Source organism: Callorhinus ursinus, unplaced genomic scaffold (assembly GCF_003265705.2).
Source record: "Callorhinus ursinus isolate GAN/ISIS: 27379988/994484 unplaced genomic scaffold, GSC_fseal_2.0 scaffold5, whole genome shotgun sequence".
NCBI classification, from domain to species: Eukaryota; Metazoa; Chordata; class Mammalia; order Carnivora; family Otariidae; genus Callorhinus; species Callorhinus ursinus.
Genome location: NW_027397067.1, coordinates 57,220,592 through 57,233,687, shown reverse-complemented (window position 1 = coordinate 57,233,687; position 13,096 = coordinate 57,220,592). Strand labels below are relative to the sequence as shown.

At 36.7% G+C, this 13,096-nt stretch overlaps 1 protein-coding gene across 5 annotated transcripts in view; it reads left to right on the top strand.

Moving 5' to 3' along the window:
* Positions 1 to 13,096, top strand: part of CSMD3 (CUB and Sushi multiple domains 3) — a 1,170,304-nt gene that overhangs the window by 569,341 nt on the left and 587,867 nt on the right. For all 5 annotated transcript variants that reach the window (XM_025871014.2, XM_073893120.1, XM_073893119.1 and 2 more), the window contains one exon: positions 1,924 to 2,045. In XM_025871014.2, the coding sequence (XP_025726799.1) occupies positions 1,924 to 2,045 (122 nt within the window). The remainder of the gene's footprint in view (positions 1 to 1,923; positions 2,046 to 13,096) is intronic.

Genomic DNA, 13,096 nt, shown 5'->3' with positions numbered 1-13,096 from the left:
TTTTATTACTTAAAATATAAAATTCAGACAAAGTAAGGGAAAATTAAAAGTAACTATTTAATACTAAATGACTTAACCACAAGATATAACCCTCAAGTTGAAGTAAAGTTGTCTGGAGGCGATTTATGCCAAAATATAAGCTAATGGGGGAGAAAAGAACCTAGTGAAGAAACTATATAAAGAAAGCTATATTTAACATACTAGAGAGACACATGCTTGGTGGTGGAAAAGTAAGAGATGAAAGAATGTGAGCTCTAATTCTGCCTCCACTATTTACTAGCGGAGTGATCTTGGGCAAGTCAAGCAAACTTTGGGGACCTCTAACTTGATATTCAAGGTGATGATAATTACTGATATAGGAAAGATGTTAGGGCTTGTAGCTGATGGCCAAGAAAGAATTCTTGGTCTTTGATGCAAAAAGGTGCTTTTATTAAAGGACAGGGACGGGGCACAAAGAGCAGCACTGGGGTCCTGAGGAGGGACCCATCATACACTTTCAAGCTGGGAGGGGGTTAGGGATAGCTTAAGTCTCTAAGGAATTTGGAAACAAGGTTTCCAGGACCTTGAGGGGGCGAGCTATTGTTGGGAAAAGGTTATTTATTACTAATAAAACCTGAGTCATGAGACCCTTCAGATGTATATCGGTGGGTCATATGCTTGAGGAATGATTGACAACATGTATCTTGGGGGGTAGAGATAAAGGAAATTTCCAAAGGAATTTTTATATGTCAAAGTACACGCACAGGATCCTGGGGTTTGGGCTAAGATTGCCTTTTGCCCTTAGCAAAGTATTACCATCAAGGCAGCTGAGCTCCTAGAGGAATGTCATTCTGCCTGTTTCAAGGATTTCTCAATGGACTGTAAGTAGTAAGAAAATTTAATTTTTCTTTTGCCTTTGTTGCCCACATCAATAATTATGTAAAGTCTTAAGTGCATTGAAAATATATGTACATCAAAAAAAAAAGAAAATATATGTACAATGCACTGTTACTGATGAGTTGGAAAAGGATGACGTGTATAAATTTTTAATGGAATGAGGCAAAGAAATGCAAATCAAAACTAATGCCAAGAAAACTTGGTGACCGAGAAGGAAGAGAAGACACAGATGCAGTGTGGTCATTCTTTCTTCTTAAGTAGAAGAAGGATTGGAAAAACTGAAGAAATATTGCAGTATTAAACTTTTGTGGGAATTTATTAAAAGTACTTCAGTGCAGCTCTTTTTGTAGTCTGAATGGTCTAATTCACAGTAGAAAGAACAGTACAAGTAGTTTTCATATTGATGTCTCAGTCTCACATCCTAGGATACTTAATAAATAGGGTTGAAAATACTATCTGGGGGCACCTGGGTGGCTCAGTCAGGTAAGCGTCTGCCTTCGGCTCAGGTCATGATCCCAAGGTCCTGGGATTGAGCCCCGCATCGGGCTCCTTGCTCAGCAGGGAGTCTGCTGCTCTTGGGTGCATTCTCACTCTCTCTCTCTCTGATGAATGAATGAATAAAGAAATAAATAAATAAACAAACAAACAAACAAACAAATAAATAAATAAAATTTAAAAAATAAAATGCTATCTGGATTGCTTAACCCATAGCTTTGTTTCTTTCTCTTTGTGGATTTTTGTTAACACAGTATTGCATAACTAGGCCTCTCTCTAATTAAACTCATCTATTTACAGTCAGAGGATAATTTATAATGCCTCACACTGTTATTCATAACCAATTTTCAATTAATGTTGAAAATATTGAGCTTGTGAACTTTAGGGTGTAAAAAATACTCTCACTTTGATAAGTGGCAGAATGCCCTAAAACACATTTCACTGCGGTTGTAATTGTGCAATTTTGAATTTAAAGTCTGTTTGCAAAATACTTTATTGCTAAGATTTTGCATGCGGTATAGGCTCGCTTTTAAAATGCAATTTCTCTTTTAGTGAAGACATGTGGCTCTAATCTTCAAGGACCAAGTGGCACCTTTACATCTCCGAACTTCCCATTCCAGTATGACAGCAATGCACAATGCGTCTGGGTCATCACAGCGGTGAATACAAATAAGGTAAGGGAAAACCCTCTGTGGTAGAAAGCATAATCATAAAGACAAAGGCAAAGAGATCATGAGGAAGTGCAGTAAGGAAATTCATAACTAAAGTATGATTTCTGCAGTATTTTCTACTTATGCCTTATCTGAACATAAACCTGTATGAGAATTTTGGAAAAAGTAAATTTTAAATACTCTACTCTCGGTTACTAACATAAATAACAACACATTCAAATTATAAATGAATGTTTTCTGAGATAGATTTTTGAAGGTTGTAAGTATGTATTTCTTTTTTTGTTTTTTTTTTTTAAGATTTTATTTATTTATTCATGAGAGACAGAGAGAGAGAGGGAGAGAGAAAGAGAGAGAGAGAAGCAGAGGGAGAAGCAGGCTCCCAAGGAGCAGGGAGCCCGATGCGGGACTTGATCCCAGGACCCTGGGATCACGACCTGAGCCGAAGGCAGACGCTTAACCATCTGAGCCACCCAGGCGCCCTTGTTTTGTTTTTTTTAAAGAAGCCACGGATCATGGCTTTTCAATTCATATCTTTTCTGCTTGCCCTATCATTCAGATGTATCATGTTTTGGTACATGGCTGACTTTTCTTTCAGTGTTTTGCTATTACCATAGATCATGCAGTTATTCCTTATTATAAAAAGTTGGTTTTAATGTGGTTGGTACTAATAAAGAATTCATACTATGGATATTTCAAAAGGTTAGATTGTCTTTCTGTTTACTAAAAATGAGTAATACATCTAAACATGCATATGCCACAATACTTCAAATAAAATTATGCTGAGCGAGTGTAGGAACAGCTGAAAACAGTGCATTTTCCTGTCTTCTCTCTCTCCCTCTCCTTGTAAGAATACAGAGAGGAGCTAAATGGGCAGAATCAAAATTCCTCTCAGAGCGTATGATATCTTTTCTGGGTTAGATTAAGTAGAGCCCATAAAACTGGTTTAGATTGTAGTTCAAATACTGATTTAGAATTTACTGATACCTTTGATCAAGTCATTTAACCTCCTGGTAATTCTTTTTCTTTATCTATAAAAGTGTGGGTAGTTAAGAGTATGCATTTCATAGTGAGCTGTGAGGAATAAATGAGGTAATGAATACAGAGTGCTTAATATAGTAAGGACTTAAAACACATTAACTCATTGTTATTAGATAAAGTAGGTACTATCTGCCAGAATGTTTTAGGTTTTATATTCATAAAACCTAATCCTGAGGACAGCAGTATGGTTTTAAAAATCAATCCATGGGTCAGTGACATTTACCTCACAAAAAAGCCCTGATTTATGAATCAGAAGAGCTAGATCAGAAGCTTACGTTGTCCCAAACCATCTGTGTAAACTTGGAAAAAATCACTATATTTAAACTTTCAACTACATAAAGGAAATAATTTCACTCACCCAACCTGTGTGATCAGTTCAATTCACCAAATATTTATTTGTCTGATATCTTTTCTGCGCAATTTATGGGTTGTTGAGAAAATTTTAAAAAATCATGAAGTACTTGAGATGCCTGAATGGCTCAGTCAGTTGGGCATCTGCCTTCGGCTCAGGTCATGGTCCTGAAGTCCTGGAATCGAATCCTGCATCAGGCTCCTTGCTCAGTGGGGAGCCTGCTACTCCCCCTGTTTGTGTGCTTTCTCTCTCTCACTCAATCTGACAAATGAATAGAATCTTTTAAAAAAATAAAAAATAAAAAATCATGAAGTACTTGAAAAATCAAGTTACACTTATTGAACACTTAGCAACATGACAGATACTATTGACAGCACTTTTTATGAATTATTTAATCCTCATAAGACTCCCCCGTGAAGTAGGTACTTTTATTGTCTGCACTTAACACAGAGGCTGAATAACTTGTCTAAGATCACGTAGCTAGCAAAGGTCAGAACTGTGTATTTCATAAGATACGTGTTATTTACAAGGATACATCTCACAGGAAGGTATAAGTATCTTATACCAAGATAAGCATGAAGTAAATTCCTTATAAAGTGTGGAGCAAACACATTGTATTAGTCTTGCATTGAGATAGAAATCTTTTTGTGTCATGATAATTACCTGTAATTGTCATCAAATGTGGTAATTATCTTCTGTTCTATAAGATGTCTGCTTTGCTAAGTTTAATTCATTCTCACTTACTGAGATACCTGAAGTTTCACAGAGGTCGTCACATTTCTCCTTGTTTATCTTACCCAATCTGCCAAACTTTTATCTCTTCTTTTTCTCCTTAAAAAAAAATCCAATTTATTTTCTAAGGAGGACATAATCACTTTCACTTCTTTGCTCTTTTTATCAAGTAGCTGAGGACATTAATTTTTGATTTCTTGGTTTACCTCTATTTTAATATATCCTTATAGAAATTGGTTTTCAAGCATTTTTAACTGTGACCCACAGTTAGAATTATATTTTACATCATGGCCCAATTCACTCACATACATAGACACAGTGCCACAAAATAACATTTTCCCTTAATATATGAATATACTTCTCTGGTTTTTATTCTAATCTATTCTGATCTATTTGTTTTTAAAATATTGATCATGCCTCAATAAATGGATTTTGTGATGCACTAACAGGTTATAACATAGTTTGAAAAATCCTGTTTTGCTTCTACAGATTCCTAAATCAGAACTCTTTTGGGGGGGCGCCTGGGTGGTTCAGTCACTTAAGTGTCTGCCTTCCCCGCAGGTCATGATCCTGGGTTTCTGGGATCAGGCCGGTGTAGGGCTCCCTGCTCAGTGGGGAGCCTGCTTCACCCTCTCCTCCTGCTGCTCCCCCTGCTTGTGCTCTCTCTGTCAAATAAATAAATAAAATCTTAAAAAAAAAAAAAACTCATTTTGGAAGGCAGTTGCTGACATGAACCATAGGCGCACAGCTTACCTAGTTGGTATAAACCTCAATTAACCAAGATGCTTATCCTCAATATCTATAATTTTCTTCAAATATCATTGTTCAAATTTTTCTTTATGTTTGATAATTTTATTTTAATTTCTTTAAAGATTTTATTTATTTATTTTTGAGAGAGAGAGAGAATGAGCATGAGCGGTAGAGGGAGAGGGAGAAGCAGGCTCCCTACTGAGCAGGGAGCCTGATGCTGGACTGGATCCCAGGACCCCGGGATCATGACCTGAGCTGAAGGCAGACACTTAACCCACTGAGCCACCCAGACGCCCTGTGTTTGATAATTTTAAAAGCAATCATGGTGTTCTAAATGTCCAAAACACATATATGACTGGTGGAAAAACTCTGAGATTTGGAACTGGATGGAACTGCCTTCAAATCTGGGCTATCCCTTTTCCTAGTAATACAGTTGTAGATAGGCATGACCTTTGAATCCTCTGAACTAGGTTTTCTTTTTCATCTATTAGAGATAATAATATCATATCATAAAGTTGTTTTACTGACTAGATAAGGAAATATGAAATGTCTGATTCAAAGTAGAATCATTTTAAATGACATTATTGGCAAATGTTGCCATCTCATTAAGAAACACGCTTTTCTTCAGTTATTTGTTAGATTGAACTTGTGTATTGATGCAGAATAAAGCGTCCATATATACTATTGTCTTCCATCTTTGAGTATGGGGTTGATTAATTTACAGGTGACTAAACATTGAATTATAGTCATTTTTACTGCTTAGTTTACAAACATTGCCATTAAGCTTACTAGAAATAAAATAGAATGACTGAGCATTACAGTCTTAAAGTAATATGTTTTCATGGTCACTTTATACCCTTGCACAAGCTTCTGTAAGAGCATATTTCCGTTAATTTTAGAATTTCAATGATGAACACAATTGAGGGCTTCTTCACAACAGTAAGTTAAAATATTGGAACAAATACTTTAAACTAGCCTGGTCATTGAATTAATTGTTCTTCTTGCATTACGATATGCATTTAACATTAGCTCCATATGTGAAGTAAATGCTTTTCTGCCGCGAATTTTTCCTTAATATTTATGAGGATGATCTTCCTTGATTTAAGTGGTCTAGTGCATTTGTCTTCAATCTGATGTCTCTGTGTTCTGGGGTACACAAACCATTCCCACGGTGTACATGGGAGGGAGAGGAGAGAACTGGACACCCTTTTCGGGTATTCCTCTTTCTAGCACTCTCCTGCTTGAAGACCAACTTCTATCTGTTTATTCTCTTTTATCCCCTTCCTTCTTGTGATTGTCTTTCATTGTTTCAAAAGAAAGTCATATATTACCTTCCCAGCTGAAATGTTAACATAATTCCAGAGATCCAGACTAGAAAATTCTACGTGCACATAGTTCCTGAGGGGAGAGTCTTTGAGAAGAAAGAACAAAGCCAAAAAAACAAAAACAAAAACAAAACAAAAACAAAGATTCACTAAGAAATATTTGAAGGAGGCATTACCTAATTTAATCTAAACAACAAACTTATAGGAAGTCCCATCTCTTGATCTCTTTATGTACGTATGTATGTATTTACATATCTATCATCTGTCCATCCACCTATCTTTTAATCTATCTATATCTCTGTCTATCCTAGAACTAGATTTTACAGTACATAGAATTATAGAGTGATTTGAATTGAAACACAAAGTCTGACTTTTTGAACACATAGAATTTCTTTTTTTTTTAAGATTTTATTTATTTATTTGACAGATAGATAGAGACAGAGCACAAGTAGGCAGAATGGCAGGCAGAGGGAGAGGGAGAAGCAGGCTCTACCCTGAGCAGGGAGCCAGATGTGGGACTCGATCCCAGGACCCTGGGGTCGTGACCTGAGCCGAAGGCAGCCGCTTAACCAATTGAGCCACCCACGCGCCCTGAACACATAGAATTTCTAATTTGTCTGATTGACTTTATAGTTTTGGCATTTATAACATATAGTTGATGTTTTCTAGAAATAAACTGGACTAATGTTTCAAGCTTTTAGGGAAACCATATTTAAAGTATTTGTAAAAGTACAGTATAGAACTTGCATCCTTAGCAGCTACTCACAGAAACAAACAAAAGAAAAGATGTCTATTTAAAACTGTAGGAGAAGGGGCGCCTGGGTGGCTCAGTTGTTAAGCATCTGCTTTCGCTCAGGTCATGATCCCAGCGTCCTGGGATCGAGCCCCGCGTCGGGCTCCCTGCTCAGCGGGGAGCCAGCTTCTCCCTCTCCCACTCCCCCTGCTTGTGTTCCCTCTCTTGCTGTGTTTCTCTCTGTCAAATAAATAAATAAAATCTTTACAAAAAAATAAAAAATTAAAAAATTAAAAAAAACTGTAGGAGAAAATAGTTGTCAAAATGCTTTGACCTATGTCTACAAAATTGTTTGAAGGCTGTCTAGACCAGCATTATCCAATAGAAATATGTGAGTCACATATAGAATTTTAAATTTTCTAGTGGCTTCATTTTTTTAAAGATGAAATTAATTTTAATGTTATATTTTATTTAACCACAATATTATAATTTCATGTAATCAGAGTAAAATTATTAATGAAATAATTTACTATTTTTTTCATTTTAAATCTTTGAAATCCAGAATGTATTTAACACTTAAAAGACATCTCAATTGAGATGAGCCACATTTCTAGAACTCGATAGCCACATGTTGCTGGTGGGGCTACCATATCATACGGGGAAGATTTCAACGATCACCACAGAGAGATTGATTCTCTGCTTTAGGGAATATGAGTGGTGACAATGGTTAGTGATTAGTCTTAAGGAGAATAAATACCCCATTGCAAGGGAATTGCTTCAGGTGAAGTTTTTGTAGGGGCTTCAAGGGAAAGGTAGAAGAGATGCTCCTATTGGCAACCTGGGATTTTAGCTTTTCCTTACTACTGTGAACTACCCCATATCTTTATTTCGTTATTTTTTAAAATTGTTTACTTAAGTTTGCCAAAATAGTTTTCTGTTATTTATCACTAAGGAACCATGAGGCAGGGGGCTAATGATACAGTCATCATTTTTATTGTCTCTTGACCTAGTATAAAGAATCTATTGAAATATTTAGCTCTCCTGTTTGCTTTCTAATACATTTTCCCATATCCTGCAACTTGGTTATATGCTTATTTCCTCTATCTTTGGGATAAGAGGGATCTAGCTTTTGAAAACATATGGTAATGTTGGATACCTTTACTCTAATTTCTTGGATTTCTAATATCCTTTTGAGAAGTGGGTCTTCTAATGTAAACATAAATTAATAGTAATGTCAAAAAATGTTTTTTTTTTAAATGAATAGTTCTTCAGTATAATGTGCAGAACTGAGATAAAAATGTTGTGGAATAGAATTCTTTCTGGTTTTTCGACCAGTTCTTGTTCTAATTTTAAGGGGATGCACTTTTATCCACATTGGATGACTGTTTGTAAGAATAATACTGATGTCTCCAGGATGTCAGCAAATCTCACAACTCAGAAAATAAAATCCACTGGGAGATCAGTAATAAGAGATTAAACTAATCGAGCATAGAAGAATACAATTCAGAGAGAATGAAGACAGGCACATGAGGTTGACTTCAGTTTAGATTATAGCCCTTGCTCGTTTAGCAGAAGTATGAAGTGTCAGATGAAGTAAAATTGGTCACCAGAAGAATGTGAATTGACTATGGCTTAAAAAATAATGTTGGGTCACAGTAGCCAAAAGCACATTTTTTTTTTTTTTTGTATTCCAGGACTGTGAATATTTTTTTAAAGATTTTATTTATTTCTTTGAGAGAGAGAGAATGAGCAGGATGGAGAAGGAGAGAATCTGAAGCTGGCTCCACACTGAGCTCAGAGCCAGACACGGGGCTCGATCCCACGACCATGAGATCATGACCTGAGCCGAAACCAAGAGTCAGACGTTTAACTGACTAAGCCACCCAGGCGCCCCCAGGACTATGGATATTTAACTTGTTTCTAAATTTGGCTCACATTTCTACCTCATGATACAAAGAATACTGTTTACTATAATCTAGGTATAACAATGAAGAAGGTTAAGGGACTGGCATGATTTTAAGTGTGTATATTTAGGAACTCATTCTGAATGTTCCTGACCTATTTATAAATAACTTCCTTATTTTTCTACATAAAGTGATACATGGACAGAGTTCTGATCTAAGAGTCAGAAGCCCGGAATTCTTGTGCAAGTCATTTTGCATCCCTGAATATCCGTTTCCTCTTCTTCAAAGCAGGGATAATTATCCTTGCCCTGCCATATCATAGGAATGTTGGAGGATCACATAAGTCAATAAACAACAGCACTCTGTACATTGGACATTATCTTATAAATTTAACATATCATATATGTATATTATTTATGCTATCCCTTATTCCAAAGACAATTTTAAGTGGATGACATCATCAAGTAGACCATAATACGTATGTTGACATATATTAAGTAATTAAAGATGTTTAAGCATAAGAGTAGTACCTAGCTCATAGTGAATGCCCAGTTTATATTTGCTGTATAAATAAAAGAACAAATAGATAAGAATAAGCAAAGCATATAGAATACATGAGAAATTATTAGGCATTTTGATCGAGCATAGTCTAAAATTAGTGCACAATGAGTAGCAAATATTTTGGTGGCAATTATATTGCTTTATGAATAAATGTTAACTCTATTTATGATATATTAGGTAGTATTTATACCTGTATATATTTTCTCAAGCACTATCATAAAACATACTTATTGGGATTTTCATACAGTTCTGATAAAATTTTACTATAACACTTTATATTATTATATATGACACGCATTTGGTTTCTGTTGAAGAGACATGATAGATGGGAATTTTTCCCCTTACCTTTCATAGACACCTGCCCCAGAATTAAATGCAGGTCAAGAAGGACAGCCTTGGGGTGCCTGGGTGGCTCAGTCGTTAAGCGTCTGCCTTCAGCTCAGGTCACGATCCCAGGGTCCTGTTATCGAGCCCTGCATCGGACTCCCCGCTCTGAGGGAAGCCTGCCTCTCCCTCTCCCACTCCTCCTGCTTGTGTTCCCTCTGTTGCTGTGTCTCTCTCTGTCAAATAAATAAATAAAATCTTTAAAAAAAACAAAAAAGAAGGACAGCCTTTTCTAATAGGGAATGTTATCCCTTTCCAGGCAGATCATTCCATTCTACTCTTTATTTAAGAAAAAATAAGTAGTAAGGGTCGATTTTATAATGTGGTAAAATAATTCAATTGTAAATATTTTATTCATATATTCACTACAACCATTCATGGTTTTTGTTTAGACCCATAAAGGCTCCTCCCCATAAACTCTTCAGTTTATGAAGAGTTTATGGGGCACCCTTGACTGCCACCCATAACACTGTCATCAGAAGCCTTTCCATATTGTCACTGTCCCAGCATTGCAGCTAGCCTTTTGCCACTTCATTTAGCCTGCCCACTTACAGGCACTGGTTCTTTGTGCCAAACAGTCAGAGTTTTGGGACCCATGCCAAGCTTCGGTGCCAGGTCTGAGACCTCAGCCAGACATGGAAAGTGTCACTTTTCTGCAGACTGCAGCTGTCTTTTCTGCAAAAAAAGCAGACTCAAGACAAGGATTTATATACAAGTGATCTATTAAAAAAGTACACCCAGGAAACTATTAAGGGAGTGGGGGAAGCAGGAGAGGAAAGAAGTTAAACAAAGGTGAAATTTCAGGCAAAATTCAAGCTGCAGCCAGATCCCGTGCCTGTGTAAATTATACCTCAGAGTTTGTTCCAACTTGGTACAAGGGCGCTGGGCCATCTTTTTCTATGTCCCATAATCATAGGCTAAAGATGAGCCAGGTCGTTCAGGGCTCATGTGTGGGCATAACAGCTCCCATAGACTGAAGAAAGCCTCCAAAAGACTTGTATCTCTAGGCATTTAGAGGCAAATGAAAATGGAATATAGCAAACAGATAACAGAAAGGACAAGAAACATGTGCAGGAATATGGATGGAGCCTTGACAGGATCTGCTACCTTTGAGTAGGAGCCAATGGGAGCCATCCTGAGGCAGCAGTTCAGGACAAATCAAAGCCAGGTTGGTAGTCCTACCAAGTCAGGATTCAGAAAGAGCCTAGAAGTAAAGTACAGATCTTGGTATAAAGCAATGGGCTGGAAACCAGGGAAAACAACTAGAAAATCCCTCAAGCCAGGGAAAGTGGCTGTATTTACCCATTTGAAGGGTATTCCCAGCCTTGGAAGTAGGGACGCTATCAAAGGCACTGACCTTGCCAGTGAAATGTGTCTTCTTGTCAAATGGTTTATTTAGCTGAAATATTTTATTTGAAGTGAATTACTCGGTGCAGGCACAATCAATAGTCATCTAAAAATAAATATCAGTAAGTAAAAAATAAAAAGAAATATTCCAAAATGTTAAGAGGATTACCCCTGGATAGAGGACCACAGTTATTTTTCCCCCTTTTCTACTAACAAAAAATTCTGTTAAATTTCAATAATATGTTATATTTTATAATAAAAGCTTGGTTTAAACAATAACAAATTAGTAAAGTGAAAAAGAAAAAAAAATAGCCATAGAATGATTGACATTATTGTTTACTTCCTGCTTCTTGAAACTTTCTCTTCCCCTGGCTTCTTTATTCTCTCATTTCCTGAATATTCCCCTTCTCAGTCTTTTCCTGGTACTCCTCTTTTCTGCCATCTCCTTAAAATTCAATTTCCTCCATGTTCTGAATTTAAACACTTTTTTTTATTCTATATTCTTCTCTTCCTTCACACATCTGAATGCAGTGTCTAGTGGATTCCTTATAGTTCACTAGTATGTCTCAAAGTGCTTAACTTTCTCTCACCCAATTTGTCTATTTCTTCTACGGATTATCAGCCAATTTCCCAAATAGTGAATCTTTGTCTCATTTTCATACCATCCTAAGCCTATCAATAAATCCAGTGTGAAATTTTATTCTAAAATGAAATGATATCTCCTTTCTTGGTAAAATATTTAAACAGATCTGTGCAACTTCATGGATGACTCCATCAACAACCTGAACTTGTCTTATCTCTCAAGGCCGGTGCCCCAGCACTCTCCACCAGTGCGCTACCAGAGCCCTCGAGTTTGGGGGGGTAGGCTGGCTCTCTGTGCTTGCCTACTCTGTTTGCACTTCCCTTGACTCCTGACAGGGTTTATTCCTGGCCGTTCTTTAGCCCTCAACTCATGTTTCACTTTGCATGGAACCCTTTGCCATCCTCCCACCTAGATTGACTTAGGATCCTACTCTGCATATTGGTCACCAGTTGTCATATTATGTCGCAATTGTGTGTTTACTCATCTGTTTTCCTTAGTTTCACACTTAATAAAAAAAACGTTTGAATCTTCGCCTCCTTAACTTCTAGTATTGTAGCTGTCATATGAAAGTTATTCAAATGGATGTTTATTAAAAGAATTGATTAAATATTTCTAAGCAAAAATGTCACTGGTTTATTTACATTTGGTAGCTCTTCTTTGCAACTTCTCTGATTCTTCTGAAAAATAGGAGGCAAAGTATGCAAAATACAAAGTAGTTTTATTCTGTTTATTTTTTTTTACTCCTCCTCCCCCTGCTAACTATTGGGTGTCCCTAACACTTTAACCTCAATATTATAATTGTTTTTGAATGATACGCATAATCAGAGCTGTGCTACATGAAAATTAAGCATAAATATTAAGTGATTCACATAAATAGTGACAATTAGTATACTTGATGCAGCCAAATAAAGTCTTTTGGGAGTTGGCATAAGAGAAGAAATTAGAAGAGTGGACAAATAAATCCTTAATTAGAAGTACCAGGATATACAGACTTAGGATTAGGTTTGGCTGTCAGTGACAGAAAACCTCCAATGAGAGAATTAGACAAGATATGCATGTGGTCTGTAGGTCATGGTTGCTCTGCTCTAGGAATTCCTCAAGGACTTAGGCTAATTATTATTCTACCATTCCCAGGATGGAGCCCTTGCCCTCAAGTTCCAGAATTGTGTCTCAGGCTCCAGCATGGTGTTTCACACATTCCAGGAAGCAGGATGGGGAAAGTGATAAAGAAGAAGGAGGGCAAAGGATAAAGACAAATGCAAGCTATTTCCTAAGAAAGGTTCTTAGAATCGGCTACAACACACACACACACACACACACACACACACACACACACACACACACA